This window comes from Suncus etruscus, chromosome 10 (genome assembly GCF_024139225.1).
Source record: "Suncus etruscus isolate mSunEtr1 chromosome 10, mSunEtr1.pri.cur, whole genome shotgun sequence".
NCBI classification, from domain to species: domain Eukaryota; kingdom Metazoa; phylum Chordata; class Mammalia; order Eulipotyphla; family Soricidae; genus Suncus; species Suncus etruscus.
Window position 1 is genome coordinate 263953 of NC_064857.1, and position 16159 is coordinate 280111.

The window sequence follows — 16159 nt, forward strand, 5'->3', positions numbered from 1 at the left end:
CATTTTGTCAAGCAATCTTGGAACTGTAGCCCAAAGAGAGGAATAAAATTATTCTCATGGCTTCAATTTGTAGAGGATTAGATCAAACATTACAGAAACAAAATCCTGAAGGATAGCATGATGCAATTAGAACTAATTCAGAATGGGACTGGAATGATAGTACAGCAGGAAGAGCACTTGCCTTGTGTGAGAATAACCTTGTTTCAATTCCCAGCATCCCATATGGTCCCCCAAGCACCACCAGGAGTAATTCCTGAGTGCAGAGCCCTGATAAACCCCCAAAGATTACTGGGGATGCCCCCCAATCAAACAAGCAAACAAAATAACAGAAAAAATAGAGTAGAAGAATTCATCCTTATTCTTATTCAGGATATAGAGAATTAATAAGACAGAAATATATTCTATAGTCAAGATTACACCCCTTCCTCACTGCATGCATGGAGTAATACCAGTCATTGGGACATACTTGTCACTTGGTATTTGGGATGTTTCCAGAATGAGAACAAATAGGAAAACCCCAGGACAAAACAACAACAACACAAACATGTCATAAAGACTGACTATAGGTTTCTCAGAAAACAGATTCAGAAACAATCCATTTTTTGCCTGCATCAGAAATAAAAAACTCCTAGCAACAGAACACATGAAAGATCCTGCTACATTAGGAGCAGAGGACCCAGATGCTCTCCTTCAGAAGTTGCAGAATGCATGCAACAGATGTCTCCAGGGCAGGATATTGTAACTGCCAGATGAGCCTTTGTGACATCATTACACCCAGTTGTTAAATTATAGATGGCTCCAGGCAGATGGGCAGGTTAAGTCATATGTAATTATTAGGGAACATGGTTTCAGTAAAGAGGGGAGGGATGAAGGTCTTCAAGTTATTACTCATGCTGCCAAAGATGAGGATCACCTTGGGAAACCCTCCACTTGTGATAAAGAAACCAAGAATTGCCTCAAGGAGTGGCCATTTTTCTTTAATGAGGAAAAATTTAAATTCTATAATGTTTAGACCATACTCTGGATGGTAAGAGACTATGTAGCATATTAAGAAAAAATGGAGGGGCCGACAAGGTGGCACTAGAAGTAACGTGTCTGCCCTGCAAGCGCTAGCCAAGGAAGGACCATGGTTCGATACCCTGGCGTCCCATATGGTCCCCCAAAGCCAGGGGCAATTTCTGAGCACTTAGCCAGGAGTAACCCCTGAGCATCAAATGGGTGTGGCCCGAAAAACCAAAGAAAATATGGATATGGGGCCAGAGTGGTGGCACAAGTGGTAAGGACTTGCCTTGCACACACTAGCCTAGGATGAACCATGAATCGATTCCATGGTGTCCTGTATGGTGCCCCAAGCCAGGAGCGATTTCTAAGCACATAGCCAGGAGTAACCCCTGAGCATTACCAGGTGTGGCCCAAAAACCAATATATATATATGTAAATATTTAATATATATTATATGTTATATGTTATATATAATATATAACATATATAATATATATGTAAATATATAATATATATGGATTTATATTTTGTTAAATTAAAAAATGATATCAAATTTCTAGTTGATCTGGGCAAGTGCTCTTTAGGCTGTTATTCCAAATCCTTGAAACTTGATTTAAGTGAAATTAGAAGGGCCGACACACTAGAGTGAATTAGAAAGAGAAGAAAGTGTGTATTTTGATGCCCTTCCTCCTTTGGATCGCCTTCAGTGAGGACACATTTCTAAGCCATATTGAAAGGTTTGGCGTGGTATTTCCTTTCCTTGCCATGCTATTTGTCTGCAGAAAGCCAGAGAGAGTGTGAGAGATAAGGCATGGCTGGCACCTGACCAGGTGTGGTCCGCTGACAGTCCATCAGGACCTTTGTGTACAACCTCTTCTCTGCTGGGCAAAAAGACAAAGAGGCTGCTGAAATGTCCTGAGGGCAGAACCTGTCTGCATGATAAAAAGCTGGAGCTATAGCTCAAAGACTCTTGGTTTGACTCATCTTTCTTTATTTACCTTTTGGAATGCTGAATAATGAAGGTGACCTTATCCTCTGGTGACCTTATAGCCTGGTTTGTCTGGGACCATTTTATTCACATTTTAGATCCTTATGTAATTATTTCTTTCTCCTCTTTACTAGAAAACATGATGAAACTATATAGTAAATCATAGGGTGACTTGACTCATTGTGACCTCAAGTCTCACAAAATTTTAAGTAGTAGTAGTGTAGCCAAACTCATACTTGCGAACTGGCAAAAAGGCTTTGGTAAATTATCTTTTAAAGCCTAATGTTCTCTTTATAATAGTAAAGTCAGAATCAAATAGTGTATGGAAATTAGTATGATATTTTGGAGCTTATGCCTATTATTTGCAACAAGTGCTGACTAAAGAATCATGGACTGCAATCCAGAGGAATAATTTTTTTTATGTCACTGGCTTCCACAACTAAAATAAGAAAAAGGAAATTTAATGCTTAATAATAATTTTGCAAAGTCCCCTAAAAATTGACTTTAGTGGGGCCGGGAAGGTGGCGCTAGAGGTAAGGTGTCTGCCTTGCAAGCGCTAGCGTAGGACGGACATATGGTCCCCCCAAGCCAGGGGCGATTTCTGAGTGCATAGCCAGGAGTAACCCCTGAGCGTCAAACGGGTGTGGCCCAAAAACCAAAAAAAAAAAAATTGACTTTAGTATCCCTCTGACTCTCTTCTTCGCACTAATCCAATCTGGCTCTTCTTACATGGATATATCATACCATTCATGAAGGGCTGTTGGCTCATCCATCATTTTTAAGTCTTGAACATGACCTATGTTTACAAACACTATAGTCTTGTTAAGTCTGGAAACCAACTATTTTTGGGGTAAGAATTATCAAGTTATAAGTCAGAAGGGCAAATATTAGATGATCTCCTTTATCTGTGGTATATAGAATAACAGGACAACAGAAAGCAAGGTATTAAATAAGGAATATCTAGATTACTTACGATGGTACATTACAGAGAAGAACAGGAAAGGAAAAATTTGTAGGAGTTAAGAAATGTTGGAGAGAAAATAGGAGCCTTGAGCATAGTGATGGCTTAGTGGTATGGTAGAGGTATAGATCTATATTTATCACAGAGCCAACCACACTGTTAGTATGAGATGCAGACTACAGCAACAAAAATTAAAAGTATACTTCTCAAGGATGCATGCTAGGGGTAGGAGGAAACCTGGAAACTGTGATGAAAGTAAGTTGAGCCTGGTGGTGGGACATTGTGTGCTCTTAAATAAGTTATGAACAGCACTGTAAATAATGGTGCTTTAATAAAAAATCTAAAAGAATCCAATATATTAATCTATGGCATCACTAATTAATTTCACAAAAGAAAAAGATGTGGCAGGGAGATATGAACAATGGAAAAATTAATCACTATTTTGTATGTTAGCCAAAAAAAGGTGAAAAGATACTTCCAACTATGGACTGGTCCTCCTATTTTCTCTATATATTATTCTCTATTTTCTCTATATATTACTACCATACTATTTTTTAAATATCCCACAAATCATTGTGATTATTCTATGTTTGCCCCTTTCTCTGACTCAGCTTTGCTTCTTCCCTCAGCAAAAAAACTTTCCACATTCAGTCTTATACAAGCAAAATGTCATTAATTAATTTTTTCCTAACAGCCGTATAGTATCACATTGTGTATGTATATACCACAGTTTCTTTAGCCACTCTCTGTTCTAGGACACTTGGGTTGTTTCCAGATTCTGGCTATTATGAATAGTGCTGCAATGAATATGGGAGTGCAGAGAACATTTCTGCATTGTGTTTTTGCACCCCTAGGGTATATTCCTAGGATGGTATTTCTGGATCATATGGAAGTTAAATTTCTAGGTTTTTGAGAAATATCCTATTGTTTTCAAAAATGGTCAGCCTAGTCTACATTCCTACTAGCAGTGAATGAAAGTCCCTTTCTCTTCACTTTCGCACCAAAAATTGGGAAGCATAGGGGGCCGGAGAGATAGCATGGAAGTAAGGTGTTTGCCTTTCATGCAGAAGGTCATTAGTTCAAATCCTGGCATCCCATATGGTCCCCTGAGCTTGCCAAGAGTGATTTCTGAGCATGGAGCCAGGAGTAACCTCTGAGCACTGCCCGGTGAGACCCAAAAACCAAAAAAAAAAAAAAAAAGGGAAGCATAGTTAGGGCAGCAGAGACTACTGTGACAATGATAGTTGGAAATGATCACTCTGGACAAGAACAGGTGCTGAAGAAAGATAAAATGATATTCATAAACCTCTTGAGTAACAATATTGCAAACAGTGTCTAAAATGAAAAAAAGCGAGGGAGAGATATAGAAATATAGATATATAGATAGAGAAAGAAAGAGAAGAAAAAAATCTGTCACAGGCTATCTGCCACAAAAATGACTTCTTACAGGGGTAAGGGTAGGACAGGAAGGAAAAAGAGAACATTGGTGGTAGGAAATGTGGTAGAGAAGGGTGTTGTGTATGGCCTGACTGAAGCTTAATCATGAACAATTTTGCAACAAAATATCCTCCTACCAACTGTATTATGAATGACGTTGTAATGATGTTTAAATAAAGTAATTTTAAAATATAAAAAATTAAAATTGACATATAAAATATGGAAATATATAATGAAATATTATTTTAATATCAGATATGGTAAAATTATAAAATGGTGCAAAACATATAAAATATGTATCTTAGAAATTAAAAACAAATTTGTCTTTCATCTGATTTTGTTCATCAAAAAACATGCATCACTGTAAGTAAGTAGTATATCACATTGCTCTGTGAAGGACACAGAGCTAAGTAGAGTGTCCTGTCACAAATCACATTATAAATCTGTTCCCACACCAACTCATGGAGTACATTGAGCATAGGATTATTTACTTTGCCAGTATATGTCATTATTTTATTATCTCCCATCCTCCATCTCTGAGATGAAAGAAAAATTCAACAAGAGTGCAGGTGACGGGCCCGGAGAGATAGCACAGCGGTGTTTGCCTTGCAAGCAGCCGATCCAGGACCAAAGGTGGTTGGTTCAAATCCCGGTGTCCCATATGGTCCCCTGTGCCTGCCAGGAGCTATTTCTGAGCAGACAGCCAGGAGTAACCCCTGAGCAACGCCGGGTGTGCCCCAAAAACCAAAAAAAAAAAAAAAAAGAGTGCAGGTGACTACTAAAGTGGATAAAAATGAAAATATGAAAAGCTTAGTTTTAGATAAATCTGAATAAACAGAACCCCAAAACAACATAAATACATCTATTTTTGGAAACCTTTGATTTTCTCTAAAAAATATGATCCCCTATTTCCATGAAATTTAGGCTTAAAGAGTCACCCATGGAACTACTTTTAAAACAAACAAAAATGAGTTCTGAAGCAACAAGTTATGGGTTCATAAAAAAAAAAAACAAAAACAAAAACAAAACATTTACACTAGCACTACAGGCACTTTTAAGGTTCCTGACTTGGAAATGTCTATCAGACCCTAGAAACCATTGTTGAGTTCATCTTTGTAAAACTCAGGGTAAAGTGGAAAAAGCAAATATCCTCTATAGGAAAGAAGATACAATGATCCTCAAGTTATCTGAAAATTTTAAGATTTCTTTCCAGCACATTTACTTTTATTCAAATTTGGACCAGATATTGTGAGCCTATAGTTAGACTAGGAAAAAATAAGCTTAGAAAAGCATTAAAATCTCATTCTATCCTAAGAAGGATCAAGTCAGATTAAAGTGTTTTATCTGACTCAAAAAAGTAACTTGACATTATTTGAAACTCTAAACCATCCAGAAAGATGGTAGGAAAAACAATCAAATTTCAGGAATTGTGTTAATAATAAACTGATATCAAATACAATACTGCTTTAGCTCTTCTAAGTTATTTACTAAAGTTCATTAAAAAACTAGTACATATTGGCTTCAGAGAGATAGAACAGTAGGTAGGACAGTTCTCTTGCATGTGGCCAACCTGCGCTCCTTTCCTGGCATACCATAAGATCCCCTGAGCCCAACAGAAGGCACTCCTGAGTATAGATAGAGTAAGAGTAATCCTGAGCACTATGGGGTGTGGCCCCAAAAGAAAACCTATTACATATCTTTAAAATGATTAAGTTAAAAGAAATACAAGCAGTGATCTTTTCTTTAACACATGAAAACGTTATAAAAAGCTAAATCTGTAAAACTTCAAGAACAGGGAAATTTTGTTTAGTTTATAATATAAATTATATATATTTTAACCTGTGAAAATTATAAAAAGTAGACTAAATAGATTAAAAATAAACGACCAGTTTAATTATACTGGTAAAAGAATTAGAGAATTAAATTTTATATTTTAAATTGCACTAAATTGTTGCAAAGCTATCTAGGAGAATCAGTCAAATGTTATGAATTTTTTTTCAACCCTAAAGTAATTTTATCATAAATGCAAAATATGTCTTACGTTTAATATTAAAGATTTGCCTTCCACCCATGTCAGTAACTTTGGTTTGCCTTTTTTCCCCTGCTAGATGCTCCAGTAAAAACCTGTCCAGCTCCTTGTAGTTGTTCTGGAAGACACAGCTTCGCTCTGCCTGCAGAGCAATCGCTTGCTCCAATAAACTTAAGTTCCCTTTGGTTTTCTCCAGATCCACAGACTCTTTTGCCACTGCTGCCAGACACTCCTTATCATCCTCCTCCATGCTGGAGAAGGAGAGCTGGGCATTACCACCCAAACTGTCCATGCAAGCACTCTGGGGGTCTCGCCTGTTGGTTTCAGCATCACAGAGGTTGTCGTAAGAGAGAAATTTCTCAGCTTCCGTTTTGACTTCTGGAGGACCTTCTGATAAGTCTTTATTATTCACTAAAACAAACTTTGGGGCTCTGTGTGGTTTGGTTTCTTCTGAGAAATTAGATCCACTGTCCCAACCATTCTCTGCACTTTCAGAGCTACTTTCATTGTCTTCTGAGGAGCAGAACTGGAGCTGGGACTCATTGGTTTTGTCTTTTCCATCATCAGAATGGATTGTAAAGCACTCATCTACTTCGTCACTCTCTGCTTTGAGAGACTGAATGCCACTGTCATTCAAGTTTTCACTCAGGGACTGAACAGACACACTGCTTTCAAAGTTCCCTAAATGCATTAAAGATTTGACCACGATCTCTTGATAACAGCCATATCGCTCTTCTTTCCCACTGGAATTATCTTGTGCAATTGCAGCAAGGTTCTTAATTATTGGTTTCATCATTACTTCTTCTAGGGAAAAAGAAAATAATAATTGAACAAAAATTAGACTCATGATCCACAGGAATGAATTTAACATATACTTTTGATATGTATATATTGTTTAGACATCAATTTTATAAGATGGGGAAAATACGTATCTTCTTAAACAAGACAAAAATCTAAAACCTTCATATTCTTGGAATTGCCCTTAAGGAAGCTACTATTAAAATTTTATTATATTAATAATGAGGTGCTTTTAGGGTACTTAAATAGAACCTCAATACAAGTTCTGAATATGTCAGCATTGCTACTACATTTCTTATTTTCTACAACCGAAAGAAAGAAATGTGTATGATACTATATATTATAAAGAGATTTATTTATCATATTTTTAAGCTTCCTTAGTTTATATTCTTTAATATAATATACTCAAATATACTTTCAGGTATTATGACATGGTAGTTAAAATAAAATCTGCATCTATGAAAAAATAATAATGGAAAGAATACTGAAGTTTTCAAGACTTTATGTTCATTTCCAAAATTGTCACACAAAACTTTTATGTTGAAGTGGCTGAAGTGATAGCACAGCGGCAGGGCATTTGCCTTGCACGTGACTGACCCAGGACAAACCTGGGATTGATCCCTGGCATCCTATATGGTCCTCCAAGCCAGGAGCAATTTCTGAGCACATAGCCAGGAGTAACCCCTGAGCGTCACTAGGTGTGGCCCAAACCCCCCTGCCCCCCCAAATTTTTACGTTGAAGAAAATAAAGGTAAATGAAAAACGTAAATCAAGGCAAATAGTAAAATGAACATGTTCAAAGGATATCCCAAATAGTAATATACTTTCATGTATGCTATTTGCATGATTAGTGTAAAAATTACATGAGACCAGGGGTCAGAGACATAGTACAAGCAGTAAGGTATTTGCCAGGAATAACGAATAAGACTGCTTTGGATGACCCTAATTTTAATCCCTGACACCCCAAATGCTCTCAAATTCTGCCAGGGTTCATTCCTGAATGAGCCAGCATTGGTTTCTGAGCACTGTAGCTTAGGACTCCTAACCACTCTTAAAAAAGTGAATGAGATGAGGTGGGTATAATTGAAGGATGTTGAACGTTAACAAGTTGAACATGAACTAGGGTTGACTCAAATATTGAAGGTCAAGGAGCTCAGTGCCTGGCTCCCCAGTGTCAGTCTGTCTAGGAATGCCCACTGCATTTGTTTTCTGGTGTATTTGTGAGTTGTTAATGCCACTCCCTTCACTGTCATTATATATAATACATACAAATGTCTGTATGGTTATGGAAAGGTCTATTTACTTTACCTAAACCTTTTTCATACGCAAGCACCAATGGAGGGTGTGATGATTTGCAGACCTATCTGTGACCCAGCTAAGGATGGACTGACACTCAGCACACACTGGACTCTGTAATGTGCCAGACCAATGGCCCTCTCCTATGCAACAGAACACCAGCCACTACCACCCCAAAACAGCACAAAGATGAGAGGGGGATGGGAAACTATAATGCATCCCCTAATTACTGTTAAAGACACCAAGTGAAAAGCATTCTGTGCTAATAACCATCTTTGGGAGGGAGAAAAGCAAAGCCGTCTACACAAGGGCTACAGCAGGGGCTGTTTGTGCAAAAGACAATCTGCCTTTTTTGGTCTCATTTAATTTTTTATAAACATTGTCTCTGACAAGGACACTCAAAAATACATCTCCATCATCTTCCTTTCTGGTAATTATCTCCCTAAATCAACACTGGACTGCCAGGATCAAGTAAATATTGCCATAGTAACTAAAAGCATTTTTGGATGAAGAGAAGAATTTAGTCACAACACTAGCCCCTTAAATAATGCTGATTATAGGGTGCAGCCTTTTGTTGGGATCTATTCAACATAAACTGAAAAATTTAACATTTTACTTCCTAGAAGAGAGACTGCATAAACAAGCACATAGTATTTGAGAGGATGGTCTATGCTCTTCTGAATTAATATCAGAGGAACTCCAGGTTTAAATAATATATTGAACAGACTCTAAAATGCAAATGAAGTTTTTCTCAATAATACGGTTGGCTATTAAGAAAAAGTGTAAAGGGTTATGATAATTTTAAAGTATTATGAACTACAGAAAACAAATAAAAAGCATTTTCAGTGAATATGCTCAATTCATTGAACTATTCTCTCACTCCACTTAACTACCCACATGTGTACAATAATGATTTATAGACATTATACCTAATTATGCATATTTGGGCTGTGTTAGAGTGCTAACAAAAGCTCTAGAAAGCAACAATTACCTCTGTTGCTTAGCTACGTAGTTTAAAATATTCCTATTAAGTGCAGATCACCAGAGAGGCGGGGGTGACAAAAAATGCACATGTGCAGGACAATGCATTTCAGCGTGCTGTTGCCAGCTACTAGCATTTTGGGTCATTTCCAGTTTACATAATTGTGCAGTTCAACTGTTTGTTATATGCTAAAGAAAAATATTTATTAATTATCCCTCGGCAAAAGAAGAGCTGTTCTGGTAGAGGTGCCTACATGCTTTACACATGATGGTTTCCAGGGATGTTCCGCAAGCCTCCAGACCCACTTCCTATGTCCCCGCACCACTCTAGATTTCACTATACTTCTAGGAGGGAAAAATGCTGAGTTAGCTCTTCAACCTGGCAGATCCTGTTGCTGTTGTTTTAGTTTTTGACGCTCAGGGGTTACTCCTGACTGTGCGCTCAGAAATCGCACCTGGCTTGGGGACCAACCGGGACGCCGGGGATAGAACCTAGGTCCATCCTGGGTCAGCCACGTGCAAGGCAAATGCCCTACTGCTGTGCAATCGCTCTGACCCCAAACCTGGCAGATCTTTGATGAGGTGCTGTCTCTCCTAATTTTGTAATGGGTTTCCTAGGAATTTTATACATTAGAGTTTTAATTTTCCCTAGTGCTTTAGTATTTATATTATGATACATTATATTATATTGCATTATTATATGTATTATATTATATTAAATTATATTGTATTATATCATATTACATTACATTGTATTATATTATATCATGTTATATCATATTATATTATATTACATTATATTGCATTATATCATATCATATTATTATATTATTATATTTATGATATGATATTATAGTATATTAATTATAATATAAGATAATATAAGATAATATATTATAACATTACATTACATTATTATATTTATTATATTATATTGTATTATATTACATTACATTATATTATATTACATTACATTACATTATATTATATTATATTATATTATATTATTATATATTTATTATATTATGCCAGTGCATTTGCATTTGGTGCCTTGGCAATGATATAGAATGAAGATCCCAACTTTTTTTTTTTTTTTTTGGTTTTTGGGCCACACCCTGCGATGCTCAGAGGTTACTCCTGGCTGGCTGCTCAGAAATAGCTCCTGGCAGGCACGGGGGAGCATATGGGACACCGGGATTCGAACCAACCACCTTTGGTCCTGGATCAGCTGCTTGCAAGGCAAACACCGCTGTGCTATCTCTCCGGGCCCGAAGATCCCAATCTTTAGTGTCAGAGGAACTCAGAACTGTGTGTGGACTCAGAACCGGTCTCTGTATGAACTCAAGGGTTTCTTAATTACTTTTTACTAGAAGTAAGGTCTTGCATTGCACTGCAGGATTGCAGGGGAGTACAGGGAAAGATGTGCCAGTGTCCAGTATTCAGGAAGTGATGCCTCTCTTCTCCTTGGCCCAAGTACAGATAAGAAGAAGGAAATGTTGGAGGATACCTGAGACCTGCACAACACCTCTGTTGTGCGGGTGTTCCTAGGAATGCAGAGTCCTAAATTGATCCACAAAATGAAGATGTACAATACAGTATCTGTATTAGCCTTCAGGTTTAATAATATAAAACAAAGTAGTGTTTCAAATGCTTTCAGGCTTATATAAGTTTTTTTTGTTTGTTTTTGGACCACACCCGGCGTTGCTCAGGGGTTACTCCTGGCTGTCTGCTCAGAAATAGCTCCTGGCAGGCACAGGGGACCATATGGAACACCGGGATTTGAACCAACCACCTTTGGTCCTGGATCGGCTGCCTGCAAGGCAAACGCCGCTGTGCTATCCCTCCGGGCCCTCAGGCTTATATAAGTAATATATAAGTAGTGCAGATATAAGAGAGGCTATGCAAGAGTTCTTTTTTGATTTGAAAATTTTAAGATCTTTGACTTCCTTTAATAAATTCCAGATCAGTGCCTGCCTTTATTCTGAGGGATGGGGAACTGGGAGTAGAATCTGTTGCTTAAAGCAACACTTGGAGCAGAAACTCTTAGATAACACTAGCAGTTAAATAATATCAGCTCCCAGTGATTATTTACTTGTGAAGATTTTAACAGCAGCAAAAATTGGGCCTTTATATATGATATAATACATATATACAATAAATAAAATAGAAAGCCTGAGTTTCCTACAATATGGCAACAGGGTAGCTCTTTAGTTTTTATTTCTAGAGACTTGAGAGGGGGCTAAACTATGTCAGTGCTGAACTTTCCTAGGGGTGTGCATTGTTGTTCTGATTTATCAACAGTTTTTTTTTTTTAAGAATGAGTTCTTGCTGACTTCTTTTTGGGACAGCATATTAAAAAGCTAGGGTCATACTTGGTGAGATTCAAGTGTATGGAAAGAAACAAATAAGTCAGAAAATAAGAACAATTATTCCTTCCATCAAGCCATGCATCTTTTCTGTGGCTACACAGGCACAATCACAATAGATTCCAGTATTCAGCTTCCTAAACAAGTTTTCCTGGCTTTTAAGGAGTGAGAGATAGAGTAGGCAGGGAGATATCAGCTCTGTTTTCATCTTCAGACATTTGCCAAGTGTAGGTGTACCTATCTGAGACCCTGGTTTTAGGTGTAGCTTCCTGAGACCCACCCATTTCTGGGAGGGGTCTTGGGAACCGGATATTAGGTGTAACCTTACCTGCAAGACCCCTCCAAGAACCTAAAGCCCGCAAGCACAGCAGGGCAGAGACCCCTAATCCCAAGGCTCCAGGGTTTATCTACCTATCCCAAGACCACTCCCCGAAATGGGAGGGGTCTTGCAGGTAAGGTTACACCTAATATCCGGTTCCCAAGACCCCTCCCAGAAATGGGTGGGTCTCAGGAAGCTACACCTAAAACCAGGGTCTCAGATAGGTACACCTACAGCCAAGTACTTTGACACTCCGTTTGCCTGCCGATGAGTTCTCTATAAAATGATCTTCCTTGACATGTTTGGCTGAACATTGAGAGAAACAGGAAGCTGGAAATCAGTGGAGGTTTTTTTTGTTCTTCTGGTTTTTGGGCCACATCCAGTGACAGTCAGCTGTTTCTCTTGGCTATGTGCTCAGAAATCGTGCCTGACTCAGGGGACCTCATAAAGTGCTGGGGATTGAACCCCAGACCCATCCTGGGTCAGTCGTGTGTAGGGCAAATGCCCTACCATTAGGCTATCACTCCATCCCCATATCAGTGGAGGTTTTCTAATTCCAAAGTGAATGTTTTTTGACAGAATGCCATGCAGCTATCTAGCTATCTACTTAGCTAGAACCTCAAATATTTGAATCTCAAATAATAATATCTTTGTAACTTTGTAATTCATGATTATTCAATAACAAAAACAAACAAAAATGTTTAAAAAGCAAAAGGAGGGGATGGAGAGATAGCATGGTGGTAGGGTGCTTGCCTTGCATGCAGCCAACCCAGGACAAACAGTGGTTAAAATCCCCGCATCCTATATGGTTCCCTGAGCCTGCCAGGTGCAATTTCTGAGTGCAGAGCCAGGAGTAGCCCTGAGTGCTGCCGGGTGTGATAAAAAATAAAAGGCGAAGGAATTGATTTTGTGACTAGATAATATATTAACATACTTGAAACATATATATATATATGTTTCAATATGTATATATGTACATATATATATTGAATATATCTTGAACCAATAATATATTAACATACTTAAACCAATATCTTCCTGTTATTTTTATATCAACTCAAATTAAAAGTATTTTCTTCTCTGGCTATTTATAGGCTAAGGCCTTTCCAACTCTATGGTCTTCACAATGCAGGAAAAATACTGCTACTGATAGCAAACCTTAAAAAATACCTTCCAGAATACTTTCAGTTTATTATTTCCCAAGTTTAGATATTTTCAAATGTCTAGTTATGAGAAGATACTCTAATATAATTGTCAGTTAACTTTTAGTGAAAAAGCAATTAGAAATATGTACAAAAATAAACAAAATCTAACCAACATCTACAACCAAAAAAAATAATCTTGAACATAACCCCACCATGAATTTCTTATAGCTCAGCTATATGGGTTTAAATATTTCTAGGGTTAACTACTGTTAGACAGAAAGATGGTTACCTAATTAACTGTTTTTTTTCTGTTCTGGATGCCAGAATGCATTTTTTTTGGTTGTGTTTTAGGGGTCACACCCAGTGATGCTCGGGGTTACTGCTGGCTATGCACTCAGAAATAGTTCTTGGCTTGGGGGACCATATAGGACACCAGGGATTGAAACGAGGTCCATCCTGGGTCACCCGTGTGCAAGGCAAGTGCCCTACTGCTGCGCTAGAGCTCTGGCCCCTGCGAGAATGCATTTTGAAGAGTAAGAGAGGGAAGAGGAATTGAAATTGAAATTAAGCTCTTATCTTAGAATAAACAAATACATATTGTTACCAGATATGTAAAAGTTTGGATGCACCTATTTGCTTTTAATTTGGTCTTTACTGTGAATTACCTAGTAATACTGGGAGGGAGAAATCATAGATCCTTTGTATCTATGTCAGCTTCTAAATCAAAGCTACTTCAAGCTTCAAAACAAACGATAATCATGTTTGTAATCATGGTGCTTAAATAAAGATATTATTTTTAAAAAAAGAAAAAACAAAACAAAAATAATCCTCTGAAAATCACAACAAGTTTTGGGTTGCACTTAATTGAATTTTGGTTCTCTAAATCTAAGTTACTGTTATGTGTTAAGGAGCTTTCCAGGATTGTTGAGTACATTTCTTTTCTTTCTTTTTTTTTTTTTTTTTGTTTCTTTGTTTGTTTTTGGTCACACCTGGCAGTGCTCAGGAGTTACTCCTGGCTCTATGCCCAGAAATCGCTCCTGGTAGGCTCAGGGGACATATGGGATGTCAGGATTCGAACCATCATCCTTCTGCATGCAAGGCAAATGCCTTACCTCCATTATATCTCTCCGGCCCCTTGAGTACATTCCTTTTGAAAGGACTAAAAAGTCCCAGGAAAAATTCACTTTTCAAAGTTTGAAGATTGAAGTGAATCCCTTTTATCTACTATTTACTGAGATGTATGAAAGTATTATTCAGTCCTTTGAGTTTCTGTGTCTCCAAAATGTGTTACACACTGAGAGGGAACGCTATGTACCTTTTAGACTTTGAAGTGATCATTTACTTCCCTGGCCCAACCATAGTCCTACCTTCTGCTAATCCTCTGCAAGATATGTGTGGCCCTTTGAAATCATGCTACTTGCAGACTGTCCATGTTCTCTTTTATGGCCATTTGATAGATAGCCAGTTAATGAAATAGGGTGAAGTTTTGCCAAGAAATAGAATCAAGCTTATGACTTTCTGGAACCAGTACTATCCCTTTCTTCATCATCTGATCAGCCTGCTGAAAACACGATTGCCACAAAGTGCCTCAGTTAATACTTGGAGTTGGAATGACACACTTAAATTAGGGAAAAAAAGGTCTTCAGAGAAATAGGTAAAAAGAATTGATTTGTTTTAGACAAGAGCACTTCTCAACTCTTGTCTCTTCTGGAGAGTGGGGGAAAACTTGCTCAGACAATTGTGGACAATTCAAAATTGTATTCATTTGACAAGGGATCAATTACTTAAAACCTGCCATTTCTAAAAATGTGATTTTATGATTTAACATCATAGAAGCATTGCTTATTATGCTTTCTGAAGATTGAATATGGGAAAATTTGGTTATTAAGCATGGTAACTGGTAAATCATTATTTTTCTTTTCCTCTAATTATTGCATAATTATCTCTCTTTCGATCCCTATAAGTCAAATTAAGCATCAAAATTTGTTTGATCCTCAGGGATATAACTAGTAAAATTTTGATCATAAGCATACATACCTCCCATAATTGTTGGTTGGTTTAAGTGATATAATTCATGTGATTGGAATATAGTAATGATTTGATGTAAATGTCACTATTGCTATAATTTTACTACATTTATTAGTAGTTGTAGCAATGGTTCAAATATTAAACATAAAAGTCAATATTTGTGAACCTGCAAATAGGTACCTATTAATTTATGTAGCTGGAGGTTCAACTAAATACATCTGATTACATATGTTTTAGTTAATATTAGCAACTAGAATGATTGCTCAACTACAGTAGATGAGAAGCCAAAAGGAAATCCTACTCCTAGTCCTCATCACTCTTATAAGAACACTTCGTGTAAAACTGTACCTTTTCTTAATGTTTTGATGAACTATGTTAGCTGAATTTAACCACAATGATTCAAAACTCTTTTTACTGTTAGATATACCCTGAAGTTTTTATTTTCAATAATAATAAAGACTGATGGGGCTGGGTTGATAGAGCAGTGATAGGGCATTTGCCTTGCACGCGGCTGACCCAGGACACACCTGGTTCGATCCCTGGCATCCTATATGGTCCCCTAAGCCAGGAGCGATTTCTGGGCACAGAGCCAGGAGTAACCCCTGAGTGTCACCGGGTGTGGCCCAAAAACCAAAAAAAAAGACTAATTCAATAAAACAACAACAAGTTGTTGCTATAAGTTGGATGCAATAAGTTATAGAGGAAATGCAAGGCTTTAAGTCATGCGTTGCATACAAAAAAAAAAAGCTAGAAAAATTACTTGAACAGCATCAAAAACTAAATAGGAGGGGGGATTGTCTCCCAAGTGG

At 37.5% G+C, this 16159-nt stretch overlaps 1 protein-coding gene across 1 annotated transcript in view; it reads right to left on the bottom strand.

Annotated features, from left to right (window-relative positions):
- ST18 (ST18 C2H2C-type zinc finger transcription factor) overlaps positions 1–16159 on the bottom strand; it is a 155191-nt gene that overhangs the window by 98183 nt on the left and 40849 nt on the right. The window contains exon 3 of the mRNA XM_049782434.1: positions 6430–7218. Within this exon, the coding sequence (XP_049638391.1) occupies positions 6430–7218 (789 nt within the window). The remainder of the gene's footprint in view (positions 1–6429; positions 7219–16159) is intronic.